Source organism: Mytilus californianus, unplaced genomic scaffold (genome assembly GCF_021869535.1).
Source record: "Mytilus californianus isolate M0D057914Y unplaced genomic scaffold, xbMytCali1.0.p SCAF_14, whole genome shotgun sequence".
In the NCBI taxonomy this organism is placed as follows: Eukaryota; Metazoa; Mollusca; class Bivalvia; order Mytilida; family Mytilidae; genus Mytilus; species Mytilus californianus.
In genome coordinates, this window is record NW_026262626.1 from 30,924,720 (window position 1) to 30,947,954 (window position 23,235).

Here is a 23,235-nt window from a genome sequence, read left to right on the forward strand (position 1 = left end):
TTTAATGAAACTTGAACACATTGCTGAGAACCAAAACTTGCAGACAGAGTTCGAATTTTGGCAGTGTGTCAAGTACCGTTCTAGAGTTATGCCCCTTTATAACTTAGAAAATTGCAAATTTGTTTGTTTCCGAACTCTAACAAGTTTTCCTCATCTAAATTTTATGAAACTCATACATAATACTAAGAATCAAAATTTGCAGACAGAGTCTGAATTTAGGCAGCAAGTCACTTACTGTTCTAGATTTATGCCTCTTTATAACTTTGGAAAATTGCAAATTTGTTCGTTTCAGCACTCTTACTTATGTTTGCCTCATCCAAATTTTATAAAAATTATACACAATGCTAAGAACAAAAATTTGCAGACAGAGTTCGAATTTAGGCAGTGAGTCACTTACTGTTCTAGAGTTATGCCCCTTTATAACGGATAATTTATATGAAACTCAAATTTTATGAAACTCATACATGTTGCTAAAAACCACAACTTACAGACAGAGTTTAAAGTTTAAATAAGCACACATTTTTATGCCCCCTCCGTAGCGGTAGGTGCATTAAGTTTTACCCTTGTTTGTCTGTACGTACGTACATACTTCCCAAAATTAGTTTCCGTTCTCTAACTTGAGTTTGCTCAACCAAATGTTATGAAACTTATACACAATGCTTATTACCACAAAATACAGATCAAGTTTAAATTTTGGTAGCGTCACTCTAACTGTTCTAGAGTTATGCCCCTTTTTAAATGGAAAAATTACAAAATTTTTAGTTTCCTTTCTCTAACTTAAGTTTGTCTCAACCAAATATTATGAAACTTATACACAATGCTTTTTACCACAAAATACAGATCAAGTTTGAATTTTGGTAGTGTCACTCTAACCGTTCTAGAGTTATGCCCCTTTATCAATGGAAAAATTACAAAATTTTTAGTTTCCGTTCTCTAATTTAAGTTTGCCTCAACCAAATGTTATGAAACTTATACACAATGCTTATTACCACAAAAATCAGATCAAGTACAAATTTGGGTAGCATCACTTTTATTGTTCCTGAGTTATTTCCCTTTATAATGTTGTATGCAAGCAGGGGGATCATCTGTGTCCATGGGGACACATTCTCCATTTATTTGTATTATTTTAGTAAATGCCTTTGGACAGATGAAATATATACAATGTAGGGGATATTGGAACTCTGTTCTTTTATACAGATTATTATTATGTTGTGCTGTTACACTCTGTCCCAGGTTAGAAGGAGGGTTGAGCACTCAAAAACATACTTACACCGCAATGTGCCTGTCTCTAGTCAGAAGTCTGTTACCTAGTTGTTCATGTTTGTTGTTGCCTGCCATAATGAGTATGAGTAGGAGAACAAAGAAATTTGGCATTGTTGCGAATATTATATATATAAATGTTAAATGTTTTTTGTTTAAAGTTGTTTTGAGAAATAATTGTTGTAAATGCAAAAATTCTAAAACTTTTGGTAGGACGCTAATAAAATTGTGCAAAGTTGTGCATAATATGAAGATGTGCATATTATATTTTGTTAAAATTGGCCTTTTATTCCGGAAAAAAGAGTTTGTTTAATTAATTAAAAATTATATGACACATCTTTTGTGCTAAGATTTCAGGGAAAACTGATTTATTAGCATAATGTCAGGACAAGTACTCTTAATTGAAATTAATTGCTATGAAAATGTGGGGGGAAAGTTGTGATAAAAACTTAGGTTTTATTATAAAAAAATCACAAATTTGAGCAACATCTATTTTGCTAGGATTTTAACAAAAATTAGATGTAATTCCTATTTTAAATTGATTCCAAGTGACAATGAAATATTTTTGTGAAATTTGAAGAAAAAGTTTGATTCTGCATGATGAAATTTATTTGTTGAACACCATTTTTAGCTCACCTGGCCCAATAGGCCAAGTGAGCTTTTCTCATCTCTTGGCATCCGTGGTCCGTCGTTGTTGTCGTCCGTCATCGTCATCAACGTCCGTTAACTTTTACAAACATCTTCTCCTCTGAAACTACTGGGCCAAATTTAACCAAACTTGGCCACAATCATTATTGGGGCATCTAGTTTAAAAGATGTGTCCAATGACCCCCCAGCCAACCAACATGGCAGCCATGGCTAAAAATAGAACATAGGGATAAAATGCAAGTTTTGTCTATTATTTTGAAAACCGTTATAAATAGAGAAAATCAGAGAAGAACAAAAATGTTCAGAATATTGAGCTCTACCAATTGTCAATATATGTCAAAACTGTTAGACAACTTTTTATAGGAGTTATTGGCCTTAAATGATAAATTTTACCATTTTTTTTTCATTTTTGTCGAGCCTGCAACTTTTGTTGCAGAAAGCTCGACATAGGGATAGTGATCTGGCGGCGGCGGCAGTGTTAGCTAAATTCTTAAAAGCTTTATATTTTCCAAGTGGAAGACCTGGATGCTTCATACTTTGTATATAAATGCCTTATGTTATGAAGTTTCTGTCTGTCATACGTCCATTGTCCTTGACCTCATTTTCATGGTTCAGTGACTACTTGAAAAAAAGTTAAGATTTTTTGTAATGTTAATTTCTCTCTTATGAGTTATAGGATAACTATATTTAATATGTGCGTACCTTACAAGGTCCTCATGCCCGTCAGACAGTTTTCATCTGACCTCGACCTCATTTCATGGATCAGTGAACAAGGTTAAGTTTTCGTGGTCAAGTCCATATATCAGATACTATAAGCAATAGGTCTTCTTTATTTGGTGTATGGAATGATTGTAAGGTGAACATGTCCAACTGGCAGGTGTCATCTGACCTTGACCTCATTTTCATGGTTTAGTGGTTAAAGTTAAGTTTTTGTGTTTTGGTCTATTTTTCTAATACTATATGCAATAGGTCAACTATATTTGATGTATGGAAATATTTTACAATGTACATGTCAGTCTGGCAGGTTTTATTTGACCTTGACCTCATTTTCACGGTTCATTGCTCAGTGTTTAGTTTTTGTGTTTTGGTCTGTTTTTCTTAATCTATAACCAATAGGTCAACTATATTTGTTGTATGAAATGATTGTAAGGTGTATATGTCTGTCTGGCAGGTATCATCTGACCTTGACCTCATTTTCATGGTTCATTGGTCAATGTTAAGTTTTCATGGTTAAGTTTGTTTCTTAGATACTATAAGCAATAGGTCAACTATATTTAATGCATATATTGATTATAAGGTGTACATGTCTGTCTGGCATGGTTCCTCTGACCTTGACCTTATTTTCATGGTACATTGGCCAATGTTTAGTTTTCCTGTTTAAGTCTGTTTCTTAGAAACTATAAGCAATAGGTCAACTATATTTGGTGTATTGAATGATTGTAAGGTGTACATGTATTTCCGAGTTGGTTTATCTGACCTTGACCTCATTTTCTTGGATCATGTTAAGTTTATGTGATACTTTTAGTAAAGCTTTGTATTTAGGACTATCAACATAAAATCAATGGTCAGTAAAGAAGGCGAGACATTTCAGCGTGTGCACTCTTGTCACCTTTTATCTTGAAAACTATGATTGATAGAGAGAAACTTAAAATTGCAAAATTGATCAGCAAGTCAAGTTCTACAAATAAGTCTGATAGTTGAAATTCTTAGTCGACTCCTTATTAGAGTTATTGCCTTTTGATTACGATTTTTACCAACTTTTTGCGTATTTGCCTTATATCTTAAAAATTACAATAGGTAGATAGAAATTTAAATAAGCAAAAAAGATCAGCAAGACAAGATCTACAATTAAGACAATAGGAGGAAATCGTCCAATGACTCCTTATTTATGTGTTATTAGAGTTATTGCCCCTTAAAGATGATTTTTACCATATTTTTTTTTGCGTTTTGCCTGATATGATGAAAATTATAATATATAGATAGACACTTTAAATCACAAAGATGATCAGCAAAGCAAGATCTGCTATCAAATTTTGCTGATTTATACACAACACATTTTTAAGAAAACTTTTATTATATAACATACTAAATGTAAACATCATTATCCAAATTAGATACCAATACATAACAATATACGGTACATTTCTATAACTTAAAATGTTACATTATTGGCTTTCTTGGGGCTACTCATTAATTGAAAAATTTAACTTTTAAATTTTTTAAACATAATAAAATACATGTAAATTGAAAATGCCTAATGGTAAAATTATGTGAATACTTGTACAAAAAAGTTTAACATAAATGCATAACAATGCTGGGGAGATCCCTGCAGCAAACATAAAACTGTATGAAATGTCACCTTGTGAGATCCCGGTAGGTTTGAGCTACTTGACTAAAGAAAATTACTGACCTGGGGAGATCCCGGCAGGAATTAACTTAACACCTTAAAATACATAATTGTTCCTGGAGAGATCCCGGCAGGAATTAACTTTATAAATTAAAATACCTAATTGTTCCTGGGGAGATCCCGGCAGGAATTACCTTAAATATTAAAATACCCTATTTGTTCCTGGGGAGATCCCGGGAGGAATTGACCTATCTGATGTATTATTGAATTGGGGGAGTATAATTCCCCTTGAATTATAAAGGCCAAATTGAATGAATTCATAATAATGAATGAGTGAAAGCCCCCAAGAAGTAATGCCTTATAAAATATAAATTGGTTATATGAAAACTATAACAAAAACTCAAAGATACATTTTTCATGATTCTTACAAATAACCTTCTTATCAGTCCTGATGTATCTTATACAACATTCTGAGGACCATCTTTCAAGAATGACCACAAACTGCTTACGTTATAACCAAGGCATATTTAAAGTTATCCAAAAAAATTAATGAAAGCATTGCATCAAAGTCACTTCAAAGAATAGAGGAGAAAGTTATACAGCTTCCATTCTAAAAGGTACTTTTTATACGACCGCAAAAAAATTTTTGTGGTCGTATATTGGTATGACGTTGGCGTCGTCTTCGTCGTCGTCGTTGTCGTCCGGCGTCTTCATCGTCGGCGTCGTCGTCCGAAGACACATTAGTTTTCGCACTCTAATTTTAGTTTAAGTGAATGGATCTCTATGAAATTTTACCATAAGGTTCAATACAACAAAAGGAAGGTGGGGATTGATTTTGGGGGTTATGGTACCAACAGTTAAGGAATTAGGGGCCAAAAAGGGGCCAAAAATAAGCATTTTCTAGTTTCCAGACAATAACTGTGGAACGGTGTATGGATCTCTCTTAAATTATACTACAAGTTTCCATACGACAAAGGGATGGTTAGGATTTGCTTTGAGGGGTTATGGCTCAAACCGTTTAAGAATTAGGGGCAAAAAAGGGGGAAAAACAAGGTTGTCCTGGTTAATGGACAAATACTTTAGTACAAAACATAATTTAAAGCAGTGTAAGGGAGATAAATCAAATACATCATTGAAATTATCTCCCTTACACTGCTTTTAAATTATGTATAAAGTAATGGTTAATGAACAATTAAGATAATTTAAAACAGTGTAAGGGAGGTAATCCAAGTACAACGTTTTGGTTACTTCCCTTACACTGCTTTTAAATTATGTTTAAAGAAATGCATATTTATAAAGGAAGACCAGTAAAAATATCTGCAAATGTTGCATCTTTTTTTTTTACAAAAAAATCCATATGAAAGATTTGACACTATATTTTAAATTCTATTATAAAATAGATTAAGTAAGCACTATGGTTAATTTAAATGGGTAATTATGGTTTGGGGGAAAAAATTGGGGGGGGGGGGGGTAAAAAGAAATTGTTGGGGGTCAATTTTTTCTCATTTCAGATTTCAGAAATTAAAAAGAATTATTCTTCAAATATTATTTTTTTTTCAAATTTCAAATATTGAAAAGTTTCAAGAAGTAATCTTTAATTGCACAGTATGGCGCATTAGATTTGTAAAATCTTTGACCACATTTATTTATTTGTTATGCCGAATCTAACGATGTATTTAGATTTTTAATTTTGGATCCAGTTTTCAAATTGGTCTACATTAAGGTCCAAAGGGTCCAAAATTAAAATTTGTTTGATTTTAACAAAAATTGAATATATGGGGTTCTTTGATATGCTGAATCTAAACATGTATTTAGATTTTTGATTTTTGGCCCAGTTTTCAAGTTGGTCCAAATTGGGGTCCAAAATTAAACTTTGTTTGATTTCAACAAAAATTGAATATATGGGGTTCTTTGATATGCTGAATCTAACCATGTATTTAGATTTTTTATTTGTGGACCCCGCTATCAAATTGGTTCATATTGAGGTCAAAAGGGTCCAAAATTAAACTTTGTTTGATTTCATCAAAAATTGAATTATTGGGGTTCTTTGATATGCCAAATCTAACCGTGTATTTAGATTTTTAATTTTGGGTCCCGTTTTTTAAATTGGTCTACATTAAGGTCCAAAGGGTCCAAAATTAAACTTAGTTTGATTTTAACAAAAATTGAATTCTTGGGGTTCTTTGATATGCTGAATCTAAACATGTGTTTAGATTTTTGATTATGGGCCCAGTTTTCAAGTTGGTCCAAGTTGGGGTCCAAAATTAAACTTTGTTTGATTTCAACAAAAATTGAATATATGGGGTTCTTTGATATGCTGAATCTAAACATGTATTTAGATTTTAGATTTTTGGCCAAGTTTTCAAGTTGGTCCAAATTGGGGTCCAAAATTAAACTTTGTTTGATTTCAACAAAAATTGAATTATTGGGGTTCTTTGATATGCCAAATCTAACCGTGTTTTTAGATTTTTAATTTTGGGTCCCGTTTTTTAAATTGGTCTACATTAAGGTCCAAAGGGTCCAAAATTAAACTTAGTTAAATTTTAACAAAAAATGAATTCTTGGGGTACCTTGATATGCTGAATCTAAACATGTGTTTAGATTTTTGATTATGGGACCAGTTTTCAAGTTTGTCCAAGTTGGGGTCCAAAATTAAACTTTGTTTGATTTCAACAAAAATTGAATATATGGGGTTCTTTGATATGCTGAATCTAACCATGTATTTTGATTTTGGACATTGGACCATAATAGGTAAATTAAAAAAATTGAAGTTCTTAGACCACATTCTTTCTGTGTCAGAAACCTATGCTGTGTCAAATATTTAATCACAATCCAAATTCAGAGCTGTATTAAGCTTGAATGTTGTGTCCATACTTGCCCCAACTGTTCAGGGTTCCACCTCTGTGGTCGTATCAAGCTGCGCCCAGCGAAGCATTTTATTCAAAACTGTTCTAATGAATTGTTTTATTCACTCCTGTTCTAAAAGGATAAGTCTTTGGTGTTCTTAGTTTCAGACAAAAAGTAAAGGTACTACACTGGTATCAACATCACTTATTATTAAGCAATTTAGATTGCATCCCTAATTCGACAAGTAAATTTTTCACATCGCAGGAAACCAAAGAAATCTGTTTAAATGCACAATGCAACATTATCTATGAAAAGTGAGAAACTCCTGTTGATAACATGTTGCACAAACGCTATAATATGTCTGATGTAAATGGTGGCCTGTTCATAGAAGCATAAGTTGCTATTTCTTGATCCACACAATATATAAGGTAATCGCTCGGTCCCTGTTGTAGGGTAGTTATGACAAGGAAAAAATGATATCATATCCCAGCTACATACAATTTATTATTATCATGCTGCAATTTCTTTTCGGTTTTTACATAGTGTTGTAAAGTAAATCAAATGGTTCTCTGTAATAGTAGGAAGACAGTTGATGGAACTCTGTATGCCACTTATATTCAGAAATGATAAAAAAACGTTGTAAAGTTGATTATAAGTTTGTCGCATTCTTATGCTTAACGATAAGTCCCATAAGTTTGCTTAACGATAAATCTCATAAGTTGCGTGCCTGTCGTTCTAACACATCATTATTGTGATGACAGGAAACGAGGTACTGCTTTCCTTTGAATTCCGGTGCTAGTGCATCTGATAACGATAAAGAGAATCAGCAATATTGTTATAAGTCCCCTACCGGAGAAGTAAACTAATTTTCTGAATGCTATATATATAAAAAAAAATTATGAAGAGAAATCCTTTAATTAGATAATAATCTATTTTTATTAATGTATATATTTCAATACATTACATTGTGTAGATAAAAGTTGTTGACATTTTATAGATAAGTTACAAATCTATATTAGTATGTGACAAATGAAAGAAAAAATATTTGGAACTATTAATTATATCTGATTATAATTTGAAATAGATATACACTGTATTACATCATATCTAATTCTAGAGAACTATTAGTCATATCTAATGTTTTTTTCATCATGCTTATAAGATATTGATTGATAATTGGTATATAGTTTTATCATGACAAGTTACAGATCCAGTTCAAATTTTTGTTTCGGTCTAATAATTTTGTGCAGAGTTATGGTCCTTGGACTTGAAAAATTCACTCATATAATCAGTTTTCAACACTGTTTTTAGTCATGCTTGAAGATATTGACATGATATTTACTTTTTGTTTACACCATGACAAGTTATAGAACAAGTTAGCATTTTGTTCCAGTATAATGAATTTTTACCTGATAGGGGACTATGTATTGCCATGCAATACTCTCAGAATGCTTGTTAATATCTGTACCTGTATCTGTACTTGTATCTGTATTTGTACTGTAAATAAAAAAGAAAAAATGACCTGGGAAGTCCCAGCAGGCCTATGTCACGATACTCCGGGGAGAACCCAGTGGAGTAAAAATAATACATTAAAATACATAAATGTTTCTGGGGAGATTCCTGCAGGTAACTTATACTGTATGAAATGTTCACCTGGGGAGATCCCAGCAGGTGTAAAGCTATAGAATAAAGAAAATAAACGACCTGGGGAGATCCCAGCAGGCCTACGAGACTCAAGGGAGATCCCAGCGGAGAAAAAAAAAATTACTTATACTGCATGAAATGTTCACCTGGGGAGATCCCAGCAGGTGTAGAGCAATATAGACAATATACGACCAGGTGAGATGCCAGCAGGCATACAAGACTCGGGGGAGATCCCAGCGGAGTAAAAATAATACATGAAAATAGATAATTGTTACTTATACTGTATGAAATGTTCACCTGGAGAGATCCCGGCAGGTGTAGAGGAATAAAGAGAATATACGACTGGGTGAGATCCCAGCAGGCCTACGAACTCCGGGGAGATCCCAGGGGAGTTAAAAATAATACATTAAAATACAGAATTATTACTAATACTGTATGAAATGTTCATCTGGGGAGATCTTAGCAGGTGTAGAGCAATATCGAATAAAGAGAATAAACAACCTTGGGAGATCCCAACAGGCCTACGAGACTCCAGGGAGATCCCAGCGGAGTAAAATTTATATATTAAAATATAATTATTACTTATACTGTATGAAATGTTCACCTGGAGAGATCCCGGCAGGTGTAGAGGAGTAAAGAGAATATACGACTGGGTGAGATCCCAGCAGGCCTACGAACTCCGGGGAGATCCCAGGGGAGTTAAAAATAATACATTAAAATACATAATTATCACTAATACTGTATGAAATGTTCACCTGGGGAGATCTTAGCAGGTGTAGAGCAATATAGAATAAAGAGAATAAACGACCTTGGGAGATCCCAGCAGGCCTATGAGACTCCAGGGAGATCCCAGCGGAGTAAAATTTATATATTAAAATATAATTATTACTTATACTGTATGAAATATTCAAAAAATTACTTATACTGCATGAAATGTTCACCTGGGGAAATCCTGGCAGGTGTAGAGCAATCTAGAATAAAGAGAATAAACAACCTATGGAGATCCAAGCAGGCCTTCAAACTCCGGGGAGATCCCAGAGGAGTAAAATATAATAAATTTAAATACATGATTATTACTTATACTGTACCTTGGGAGATCCCAGCAAGTGTAGAGCAATACAGAATAAAGAGAATAAACGACCTGGGGAGATCCCAGCAGGCCTAAGAGACTCTGGGGAGATCCCAGCAGAGTAAGAATAATACATAAAAATACATAATTATTACTTATACTGTATGAAATGTTCCCCTGGGTAGATCTTAGCAGGTGTAGAGCAATAAAGAATGAAGAGAATAAACAAGTTGGGGAGATCCAAGCAATATAGAATGAAGAGAATAAACGACCAGGAGAGTTCCCAGCAGGCCTACAAAACTCCGGGGAGATCCCAGTGGAGTAAAGAGAAACCTTAAAATACATGATTATTACTTATACTGCATGAAATGTTCACCTGAGGAGATCCCAGCAGGTGTAGAGCAATATAGAATAAAGAGAATAAACGACCTTAGGAGATCCCAGCAGGCCTACAAACTCTGGGGAGATCCCAGAGGAGTAAAATATAATAAATTAAAATACATAATAATTACTTATATGTATGCAATGTTCACCTGGGGAGATCCCGGCAGGTGAAGAGCAATATAGAATAAAGAGAATAAATGACCTTGGGAGATCCCAGCAGGCCTACGAGACTCCAGGGAGATCCCAGCGGAGTAAAATTTATACATTAAAATACATAATTATTACTTATACTGTATGCAATGTTCACCTGGGGAGATCCCAGCAGGTGTAGAGCAATATAGAATAAAGAGAATAAACACCTGGGGAGATCCCAGCAGGCCTACAAGACTCTGGAGAGATCCCAGCAGAGTAAAAAAAATACATTAAAATACATAAATGTCCTGTAGAGATTGCGGCAGTAATTAACCTATCTGATGTATTATTGAATTGGGGGAGTATGATTCCTCGAATTATAAAGGCAAAGTTTCCACCAATGGAAGATATTCAGTTGCATATCCTTAAGTAGTGCAGACGTATATATGTATATCCTGTTTGTGTCCTGGAATTCTCCGTGCTTGTTCTTCACTCCCTGCTGCAGTAGTATGATATGGTAAACTCCAATTGTGTAATTGTGGATGAACTAAGAGTTGCCGAAGATGCTGTTGAATTAGGAATCGTCGGGACAACTGGACTAGTGTTGATTGTGTTTGGAAGGACTTGCGGACTTTTACCAACGGTGTCGTAGAAGTAGGAAAGATTATCGCTACGATTAAAAAGTTGTTACTATTATAAAAAATATTAAGATTGTCAGTAACTTTATTGTTCAAAGAAATCACGTTCTGTTGAAGGTTGTAAATATATAGACGATAGCTTTAAGACCAAGTCAACGAGAACAGCAGTCAGATCCTCATTGTTTATATTTGTATGGAGATGTTGATGCATCTTGGGATCGCGCACTCATATTCAAATCAGTGGGCGTGTCTTGTCTATTGTACATGCTGTCATGGGCGATCTCAAAGACATCATCCCTGGAATTCTAAGAATACGAACTAGAGCCATCCAAATGTTATTTCTACTATGCTCATACTTCATTTTACTTAGAGCGGAGTCTTGTGAAAGCTCTCCAATTTCTGGATTATAAGGAGTTCGTTTAGGATGCACAATAATAAAGAGCTGAAAAAATTCATAGACACAGTCTTCACAATCAAAGAATAAATGTCCATTAATGTTGAAAGATTAAATAAATCCATATGAAATGTTGTAGATTAACAATTTGTGTAGGTAGTTCGATTTCAGTGAAATAATAGCTGATTAAAAAACGTATGTTAGATCAGCTTGTTACTTTTATAATGAGTCATCAAAACACATACCCCCTCTAGGAGTAATCGCTAATAGAATCTAAAAATAAATGTACCTAAAAATAGATTGACTGACTTCTTGACTCTTAGATAGAAGATACATTGTGTCGTGTATAAACTATAATTTGATAAATCAAATTTCCTTATAGTTAGTAGACTGTCACTCTTTAAATGGAGTGATTGCCCTTAAATGAGGATTTTTTTTTACCCTCTTTTGTGTTTTGAGCAAAAACTAAAGAAGCTAGAGAGAATCTAAACAGACTAAAGGATTACTGGTACATGTAATACAAGATAGACAAAACAGAGATTTTTGTCATGAATTTTATTCTCATCTGGAATGTTGGAGAGTGTCCTTTGTTAAATAATCACATAGACAAGGTGAGTGACACATGCTCTTTAGAGCCTCAAGTTTAAATGGCTGCCATAATATGTAAAACTCAGTAGTCAGCTTTGATTTTAACAATACTTGATATTTACTTCATTGTGTCAAAATTTATGAAAAATAATGGTTGTATCAAAATTAATTATGTTTTTATGTGCAAGTAGTGCTTTTCCTGACATCGTCAGTATTGTCCCATCATAAGATGGATTTTTAGGGCCCCATACCAAGGATACTGGAGCCCTATAGTTTTCACTTTGTCTGTCCCTCCGTCAACAATTTTTGAAGCAAAAAAAAATCCAAAGGTATAGGTAGGAAGCCACTGAAATTTTGCACATTTGTTGTGCATAATATGTAGATGTGTATTATATAATTTGGTGAAATACGGTTCATTAATTTAGAAAAAAACCTTTTAAAATCACAAATTTTGAGAATTGTCTTATTATAATAGGATTTTAACAAAAACTGATATATAGGTGTATAAGTTATTCAAAGTGATTGACAAATTAAAAAGAATATTCAAACCTTTGAGAGGCATCTTCTTGTAGTAGAATGCCATCAAAAATATAGGCATACATGTAATATATGCATTTCAAATTATTTCCTGTTAAAAACTTAGTTCCTGTTAAAACATGATAAGTTCTAAGAATCATATTTTTTGCTATGATTTAAATGAAAATAAATGAAAATAAAATCATTTGCTATTATGAAATGATAATGTGTATGAAAATTATTGGTTGCCCACCATTTACGAAAATGCCCACTAAAATACATAGTGTTTGGATTTTAACAAAACATGTATTATTAGAGAACATGTTCTGAATTAATTGCTGGTGTCAAAATTTATGAAAATTGACAACTTGTGAACATTTGCTTTGTATGCATTAGCATATTTGACTCACTTAAAATGTGCAAGAGTTTTCTCTAGTTTTAAGTCAGTAGGTCAAAAGTCAAGGTCACAGTACCTTTAAATTTAATGAAAGTTTGGGAGAGTTTTGTTGCCTAACAATGTATTTTAAGCGATCTTTAAGTTATCTTTGGTGAGGAGGCACACCACTAAATGAGCCTCCTGTGTACATGTAGTTTAATGTTAAATATGCAACTTTTGAAAAATTCTCAAAAATAAATAAGAATTTTGCCAGTATTTCCATCATGCTCATCGTATAGAACTTTAAGTACTTTACAATAAGGCCACACCAATTTAATTTCTTGTTCTACAGATTTTTCCACTCCAGATATTGGGGTGAGCGAGCAATTTGAAAATTTAATAAAAAAAAATTTAATTTGCACATTTTTGAGGCAAAGCTGAGCGATTATATTTTTTTTTTGTAAACATAAAATCATAGGTTCTGACAATATTGATCAAAACAAGATGGTATGAAAATTGATTTACCACTTGTACTTTGACATTTCTTTAATTTATCAACTGCTGAAGTGTTTTTTTTTCTCTCACTGGAACCTTTAAATTTCTTTTAAAGTCATATGAAACGAGTTTCTTGAAATTTTAATGTTATCAAATTATTGAACCAATGCATCTGGAACCTTTAAATTTCTTTTAAAGTCATATGAAACGAGTTTCTTGAAATTTTAATGTTATCGAAATTATTGAACCAATGCATGCATATATACTTAACTAAGTCTTGAATGCACGTTTGTATCTGGATTTTCGAAGGAAATATTGGTTATTGATTTGGGGATGTACGGAGGGCGGGCTGGCGGGCGGACGGGCGGGCGGCTGCCAAACAGTGTCTTCTCAATAACATGAAAATGCTTTGATGAAATTTTTTCAAATTTAGATATGTTGTTCCCTGTGACTAAATGAAGGTCAAGTTCAATTTTCACGATTTTAGCTTTTCTCCTTGTTGAGTTATCGCCATTTTTAACATCCAAAGGTGGTATTTATAATGTGATTGAGTTATTTATCTTTGTACAGAAATGGTTAATTATACATATAAAGTTTGATTACACTAAGTGTTTTTAAATAATTTTCTCTTATCTTTTATCAGATTATGACTAACATATGGTAAATGTTTATACCACAATTATAATTGGAGTGACAGATTTATTTGAAAATTTTCTGTTACCCAAGTGCTGATAATTATAAGCTATATAGGACTGTATAAATATAGTAAGAAATGTACTGTTCATTTTTAGTCATTTTGAGGATAATTACAGATAACTTTTATAGTTTTTTAAAAAACATTGTATTAATGATAAATAAAATTTTGGATTCTTTTTTCTTTTCTTTGGTAAATTGTTTGAAGAATTTTGTTGTCAGTTTGTTTGTTATTCTGTAAAAACTAATTTTCTGAATGTTATATATAATTTTTGTTGATGAAGTGAACTCCTTTGAAAACTAAGCTAATATTGTCTATTAATAAACATATATTTAGATTTCTGATTTTGGGCCCAGTTTTTAAGTTTGTCCAAATTGGGGTCCAAAATTAAACTGTGTTTGATTTCAGCATAAATTGAATATATATATATATAGGGTTCTTTGAAATGCTGAATCTAAACCTGTATTTATTTTCATTATAATTAGATAATACCACATTGAGGTCCAAAGGGTCCTAAATTAAACTTTTGTTTAATTTCATCAAAAATTGAATTCTTGGGTTCTTTGATATGCTAATTCTAACAATGTTTGAGTGTTAAATTATATCTAATTTTAGAGAACTTAGTCATCACTGGTTTTTTTATGAAGTGAACTCCTTTAATAAGATAATAATCTATTTTTATTATCTATAGGATATATTTCATTACATTTAAAGTTGTTGACATTGATAAGTTGCATATCTGTATTAGTTTGTGATAAATGAAAGAAAAATATTTGAAACTATTAATTATATTTGATTATAATTTGAAAATAGATATACATTGTGTTACATCATATCTTATTTTAGAGAATTATTAATCATGAATCATATTTAATGTAAGAGTACTATGTTAAACCATATTTCTGTTGAAAGGGAAATAATTCAAACTTACTCCATAAGCCAGTTATGATAAAATACAAATTTCTTTATAACTATTTTTTTTAAGTCATGTGTGTTAAGAAGGTAGATGTCACATTTGACAATGTTATGTGGTATTTTATTGTCGTGTGTGTTAATGTTTAATTTTTACCTGATCCTGTTTGGGGTTCAGATTTGCAAATATCATTTTCATTATTAATTAGATAATAATCTATTTAAAATATTCAATCACAATACAAATTCAGAGCTGTTTCAAGCTTAAATGCTTTGTCTATACTTGCTCTACTGTTCAGGATTCTACCTCTGCAGGAAAATCCGGCTTGCTGTCACTCAACAGCCTCTTGTTTATATTTATTTCACATCTATAACATATTATTGACAAAAAATATTGCATTCAGTGGTTGTTGATCGCAAGCTTATTAACTTTCGAGTTTGTTGCCGAAGTTTACTGGATCATGACATTGATAAACATTAAACTCATATATAGCACGTGGAAAGCATGACAGATAAGTGAATTGAAAGAGCCATGACATTTGTTTTTATATTTTCCATGTGTTCCCATTTGTTAATTGAACTATTTCTGAACAGTTGTTAAATGATTTGTTGTTTAAGAATCTGTTATTTCTATTTACCTTCAAGAGCATGTATGTTTATATTCTTTCATCACGGTTTTCCCCTCGCACTTGCGCTGTGCGGTGGCTGAAGTTATAATGAAAGGTCTCGTAGTTAAGGTCACTGCATACGGAAAAATATGGGCGAATTAGTGTCTGGGAAGTCAATAATTCAATATCGGTATATTTATGAAGATTTTGATAGTCTAAATGATTTTCTTTGAAAAAACAAGTTCACTTTCACTTCTTTTAGAGCAAAACCTAGCCATTCAAGTATATAAAATATGTTCAACTTTTATTTTTAAATTTGAAGTTTCATATGACTTTAAGAGAAATCTATCACTCATTGATTAATTTACCTGATTAAAAAAATAATCTTCTAAGTAAACGAAAATAAATATTTCAACTCAAAAAAATGCATGTGATGTTGTTTTATTCAATATCAATAATATATTTTCAATCTGTTCAATATAAACACTGATTTAATCATAAAAAGTTGATTCACTGCTGACAAAACTTTTAGCATTGTTCCTATTGAAATTTGCATTTGTTATTGTTTTTGTTTACTTTCAGAATACATTTAAGAAGGCCTTGATTTAAACATCGTCATTTTCCAGTTTTACTTTGTCAAACACACAAAATAACAAATTTTAATAGGAACAATGTTGAAAATTTTGTCAGATATCAACTTTTGATGATTAAATCAGTATTTGTATTGAACAGATTGAAAATATATTATTGATATTGAATAAATACAACATCATATGCATTTTTTTTAGTTAAAACGTGTATTTTCATCTATTTAGAAGATTATTTTTTTACTACGGTAAATTAATCAATGAGTGATAGATTTCTCGTAGAAGAAATTTAAAGGGGCCAGTGAATAAACTTCACAGAAAACAATAGCTATTGTATTTATTGAATGGGACAAAAGAACTTACAAAAGTTTAAATAGATTGAACAATAGGAGATGAATCTGTGGAAAAGTTTCATTTGGTTCGCAATAATGCTTGAAACAGTTGAAAGGGTTGCGATTTGACGTTGACTAAAGGTTGCACTTTGTAAATACAGCTGTTTCTCAAACCACGCCTCTTTTGGGGAGATATTTAATATTCATAGGTATGTTAATTTGTTAACGTACTGGTTCCCATTGATGATCTCTGTGTTTCATCTCATAGAGACATCACTTGGGAATGTAACCAGTATTGAGAAACATGGTAGCGGCTAAATTTTAATTCTTAGGAGGTCCAAAAATGGAGGTAAGGGTAGTATAGAATTTTAGTATAAGTTTAAACTCTTAGAAGTTCAGGGCATATAAATGTTGAAAATATGCCGCACAGCCCTATATTTTGACCTTTGAATAAAATAGTAGTGCATATAAACTTTCCGTTCTGGGATATTATTTTTCACGAAACTTCATAGTAAAAGTGTCACAATTTTAGCCGCAAAGGGAGTTCCTATGGGAAATTGCATTGTCAGTATTTACAGAATTGCAACCTATATAGGGTCAAAAAATAGAACATACAGAATTTCACAAAATCTGGTTTATCTCAGAGATTTTAAAGAATTTAACTCAAATATGAAGTTTTATAAATATTTCATGAAGATTGAGAAAATCCTGGGCCTTAACTATGATGACTCAGCATAAATTCACAGTTTACAGTATATATGGTTTACTTAAAGCCCTGAATTCAAAATAAATTCATAATATATGCCTATTTGTAATTTATATTGTTTAGAAGTGCTTATATTTACTCTTCGCAGTAATTGCAACTCATTGATCCTTCCTAAATATTTTTGGTGGGGTGTTTTTGTCCTGTCGATAACCCAAAATTAAGCCGTAATGCCTAAATGTGCTTTTTGTGACCGCGGCATAAAAAAGTACAAGCTAGAATTACAAAAAGACCTCAATAAAACTTACAATAGTGTGTTCTATCCTAAATATGTAGTAAATATTCCACATTGCTAGAAACAGGGAAAAAAATTAGGAAATGTGAGGCCCCAGGGGCAAAAAACAGAGAAAAATGCCTACCCCTGAGTCATAAAACAGATAATTTAACTTGAAATTTGCTATGATTTGTTTATTTTAAAGGTCTTTGGTAAAGTAAACAATAACTGTGCTAGGAAGTTATGCAAAAATCAGATGTAAGCAGTCATTTCAATCAAACTTTTAGTGAATTTATGCACCAGACTGATATCTTCATAAATACAACTTTTGCAAATATGGCTTTGTTTAAACACTTCTAGTTCATATATTAACTAACTTATGTTAGATATATGGTTAGGGATGATACTGTTGTGACAAGAATTCTAAACTGACCATTTGAGGCAGAAATTGTGAACTTTCTTTGACAAATAGGCATACAGTAAGATGTGGACTGGAGACACAGGCAGGATTGGATACTTTGTATAATCTTGAATGTTGGAATGCTTAACTACTAAACAATACATTTATAGTATTCTAAAATGCTTTCAATTTGTTATCAGAATAGTTTCAAACAGGTTTTGGACAGTTCATGTCAGATAACATGCACATAGGGTAAGCTGGAAATAATGAGAGTCTTGTTTTCAAATCTTTAAAAAATTGAAACAGGGGTAGGGATATAAAATTTACTGTAAAAGGAAACTTAGAGTATATGCAGCGATTTCTTTAAGGCTATAATTCTGATAAATAAGTATTGTTGTGAGAAAAAGTGTTTTTAGAGAGTTTTCTATTTGAATAAATGTTTGTATAGGTTGCACTTTGTAAATACAGCTGTTTCTCAAACCACGCCTCTTTTGGGGAGATATTTAATATTCATAGGTATGTTAATTTGTTAACGTACTGGTTCCCATTGATGATCTCTGTGTTTCATCTCATAGAGACATCACTTGGGAATGTAACCAGTATTGAGAAACATGGTAGCGGCTAAATTTTAATTCTTAGGAGGTCCAAAAATGGAGGTAAGGGTAGTATAGAATTTTAGTATAAGTTTAAACTCTTAGAAGTTCAGGGCATATAAATGTTGAAAATATGCCGCACAGCCCTATATTTTGACCTTTGAATAAAATAGTAGTGCATATAAACTTTCCGTTCTGGGATATTATTTTTCACGAAACTTCATAGTAAAAGTGTCACAATTTTAGCCGCAAAGGGAGTTCCTATGGGAAATTGCATTGTCAGTATTTACAGAATTGCAACCTATAATGCTCTGGCGATTGCTTTTTATCTGTTTAATGTTTACAAAAAAATCGGCGCGGGAAATAGACCCAGATTACTTTTCCGGATGAGGGAAGTGGGAATAGGTCCATCGATCAAGGAATAAAATTGGTGTGGCCTAAAAATAACTTTTTTACATTGATTCATTACCAAATAAGATGAATAATTCAGTATCAAATTTTGCCGTCGAAACGTGACTTCATTATAACAACTACCGTATCCAAAAAATGTCCCACGTTTGAACACAAGATTTCTATGTTCTGTAAGCAGATACTATTTCGTTTTTTATCCTTTATGCAGATTGAGTGACTTATAGACTATAGGATGATTGATGAATTTGTCTCATATAAATAAGAAGCACATATGGATTATTTTAGCTCTACTTTCGACCATTGTAAAAATCATTCTAGCTAAACGGTGGATTGCCCACTATTTATAATTTACCTTGGGGTGAAAAAGACCCATTTTGATATTTAGGTCAATATGTTTTCGATGCAGCAGGAAATGATAAACTGGAATTTGGGAAAATTTTTGTGTGTCACCATTTGACATAAATTGTCATCAGACATTACGGTCTTTTAAATCTGTTTCTTCAACTACAAATCCATAAAAATTGCAACTTGGATTATGTTCCCATGATGGTGTTTCATATTTAATTCTGTTCACCTGATTTACATTATTAAAAGGAGAGGTTTGTGGTATCCCTCAGTGAGACAGTAAGCAAATACTTACCCAAACAACATCTAGAGGTCAACAACCATTTATTTAGGAATTTTTATCCCTTTATGCGATCTTATTTTCAGAGATAGCCAGACTGAAGAGGAGTCACAAGGATCAGTTAAAGACAGTAGTCAAGCCTCTGCTATAGATATGCAGTTGTCAGAAGAAGGTAACAAAATTCCTATTAAGAAGCATTACTATGATACAATTCCATAAGATAATTGGAAAGGGGGTAATGAGTTGATTATTTAATGTATAAATTGCAGTTATTCAAAATTATAAGAATTTGGCAATAAAATAATGTTTATACGCAAAATCTTCTCCAAGTTCATATAATGAATACTATAAACTTGACTTTTGATCTTTATCAATTTTGGGAAAGATTGATAATAGTTCCTGTGTCATCAGTCAGAAACCTGATGTAACCATCTACTCTACTACATTCCAAATGAAAAGATATAGCTCCTATGATTTTGCTGTACCTGCATGATTTAAAATACATATAAAAACTTTATTTGCCTATTTGAACTAGACAATACATTTTTAAGAGGCATTTGTCAAAATAGTGCCTTTTAGATTATTCCCCACATGAAGTTGAAAGACAGTTGTGTCTTTGTACAGTATCATGAACTTTTTATGCCCCCGCCGTAGCGGAGGGGGCATTAAGTTTTACCCTTGTCTGTCCGTATGTATGTACATCCGTACGTCCCAATGTTGGTTTCCATTCTCTAACTTTAGTTTGCCTCAACCAAATGTTATGAAACTTATACACAATGCTTATTACCACAAAACACAGATCAAGTTTGAATTTTGGTGGTGTGACTTTTAACCGTTCTGGAGTTATGCCCCTTTACAAATGGAAAAATTGCTGAATTTTTCGTTTCCTTCCTCTAACTTTAGTTTGCCTCAACCAAATGTTATGAAACTTATACACAATGCTTATTACCACAAAACTCAAATCAAGTACAAATTTGGGTAGTGTAAATTTTACTGTTCTTCAGTTATGTCCCTTTATAACTTTATATGATATGCAAGTTGGGGCAACATCTGTGTCCCATGGACACATTCCCCATTTATCTTACTTACACATGACAATTTATTAATTTCCCCATGCTTAAAGATATTGATTTGATACTTGTTATTTAGTTTTACCATGACAAGGTATAGATCAAGTTCGATATTTGTTTTGTTCAGATGATTTTTCTGTCGATCTGTCTATTAATCTTGTTGATACAGTAGATTCGGGCAAATTGGATACCCAAAATATCAGCCAAAAATATCCTATTACCCAATATATTCAATTAGATGATAAATGTACAATGTATATTCATTGAATCTTCTGCAAAAAATTAATTGACCTAAGACTTTGATCTTACTAACCCTGACCACTGCTATATAAGGATTATGGAACTTTTTTAAAGAATTTTTTCAGGTACATTACTACAATGTTTGTGTTCAAAATGATCAGCTGGTTATGTAATACTCATACTTGTTTTCTGTTTATGAATCCTTTGTTTATTGAAATAAATCATATGTACTGTAATACCATCAATAGTTTGTGTCTTTGGTTTTTTTTAAAAACCAGAGACATGTATGTATGTTTCTGCATTAATGAAGTTACTGTTATATACATATATATATGTAATGTGCACAGGTAATCTATAAATCTCTAAAATGAATCTTACTTTTTCTATTATTTTTTTCTTTCGTCGTATTTTGCCATCATGTCGTCGTCGTCTAAAGACAATAACTTAAGTTTAAGTGTAGGGATCTCTAGGAAATTCTATCAAAAGGTTCAATACCACAAAAGGAAGGTTGGGATTGTTTTTGGGGGTCAATTGTTTTTTTCTCAAGATTAAAGAAATTGTCAATTTTCCAAAGAAAAATTGGGGGTCACAATTTATTTTGCTAATTCTTTGTATATAGTCTGAAAACAGATTTACTAAGTATTGCGCAACAGCACAGTGTATTGCACAACAGCAAGAAATCTTCAATTGAATATAAATTCAAATCATGTAACCAATTTCAAATTCTTTGACTACATTTATTCTGGGTCAGAAACCTATAATGTGTCAAATATTAAATTACAATCCAAATTTAGACCTGTATCAAGCTTGAATATTGTGTCCATTTTTACCCCAACTGTTGAGGGTTGGATCTCTGCGGTCGTATCCAGCTGTGCTCAGCAAAGCAGTTTATTAGTATTCGTATTGTCATCTGATAAAGTCAAGCAGATTGGAAGGTGCACAGTTTTCTCTGCTCTACAAATATTTCTTTTAGAACCCGTCCTTGTTTTCTTACCACAATAAACTTACTATAAACAAAATTTTGTTATTTAATTAACTAATCAAATTAATAGTGGTATTGAGATTGAAGAAAACAGACTTGCTAAATAGTGTACTATTATATCTTGCTGTTCGGTGTGAGCCAATGCTCCGTGTTGAAGGCCGTACTTTTTAACCGGATTTTCAAAGGAAAAATCGGTTATTGATTTGGAGATGTACGGCCGGCCGGCGGGGGAGTGGGCGGGCAGGCTGGCGGGCTGGCTGGTGGCTGCCAAACAGTGTCCGTTCATTAACATGAAAACGCTTTGATGAAATTTTCTCAAATTTAAATATGTTGTTTCCTGTGACTAAATGAAGGTCAAGTTCAATTTTCACGATTTTAGCTTTTTTCGTTGAGTTTTAGCCCTTTCAGTAGCCAAAAGTGGTACTTATTATGTGATTGAGTTATTTCCCTTTGAACAGAAATGGTTTATAAAGTTTGATTACACTTAAGTGTTTTTAAATAATTTTCACCTGTTATCAGATAACAAGGCATGTGGTACATATCAATCACAGAATTATAATTGGAGTGACAGATTTATTTGAAAATTTTCTGTTTCCTAAGTGTTGAGGATTATAAGCTCTGTAGGACATTATGAATATAGCTAGAAATTTACTGTTCATTATTAGACATTTTGAAGATAATTACAGATAAGTTTTATAGATTTTTAAGAGACATTGTGATGTTCAGTAGTTGTCGTTTGTTGATGTGGTTCATAAGTGTTTCTCGTTTCTCGTTTTTTATAAAGATTAGACCGTTGGTTTTCCCGTTTGAATGGTTTTACACTAGTAAATATACAATATATATATAAAATTATTCAGAAGAAGGTATACATTCAGTTTAAATTATATTTCTATTCTGTGAACACAAGAGTGCTATGAAAATTATCCCAACTTACTGCACTGAAAAATAAATTAATAGGCTTTGAACTAAAAGGGCATCTAACTCATTTTATAAAGGAAGACAATGAATAAAGACAACACTAAAGTTACTTTTATTAAGAAAAAACAATATTTTCTTGTCTACAAGATTGTAATTGCGTAACTTCCAGGTTCATTTTTCTGTCAGAAAAACATTGAAAAAAATCTGATTGGTCAAGGTTTTGATTGTATTTACATATATATTTCTATCCCCAATTTACTGATATATATTCCTATATCTGATATTTTTTTACACGATAAAATTTACATTAAACATATAGTAAATTGTTTGTTGTTTTGAAATAATATTACAATAGGTGATATATAAAAATAGGGAGATGTGGTATGATTGCCAATGAGACAACTATCTATCAAAATTCAAATGAAGTGGATGTAATTAATCAACATTCTTTTCAAATCAAATGTGTCAATAAAGGTTTTGATTTTATAAATATTTCCAATATTCTGTAAAAGAACAAATTCCTGGTTAGTTTGATAATACTTATTATC

General features: G+C 32.1%; 1 protein-coding gene and 1 long non-coding RNA gene across 7 annotated transcripts in view; one reads left to right on the forward strand and one right to left on the reverse strand.

Moving 5' to 3' along the window:
* Positions 1 to 23,235, forward strand: part of LOC127724637 (uncharacterized) — a 640,225-nt gene that overhangs the window by 126,440 nt on the left and 490,550 nt on the right. For all 5 annotated transcript variants that reach the window (XR_007992624.1, XM_052231644.1, XM_052231645.1 and 2 more), the window contains exon 11: positions 19,564 to 19,649. Coding sequence is in view for 4 of the 5 variants with exons in the window: in XM_052231644.1 (XP_052087604.1) it covers positions 19,564 to 19,649 (86 nt within the window). In the remaining variant the exon portion in view is untranslated. The remainder of the gene's footprint in view (positions 1 to 19,563; positions 19,650 to 23,235) is intronic.
* LOC127724793 (uncharacterized) overlaps positions 1 to 23,235 on the reverse strand; it is a 152,796-nt gene that overhangs the window by 118,439 nt on the left and 11,122 nt on the right. The window lies entirely within an intron of this gene.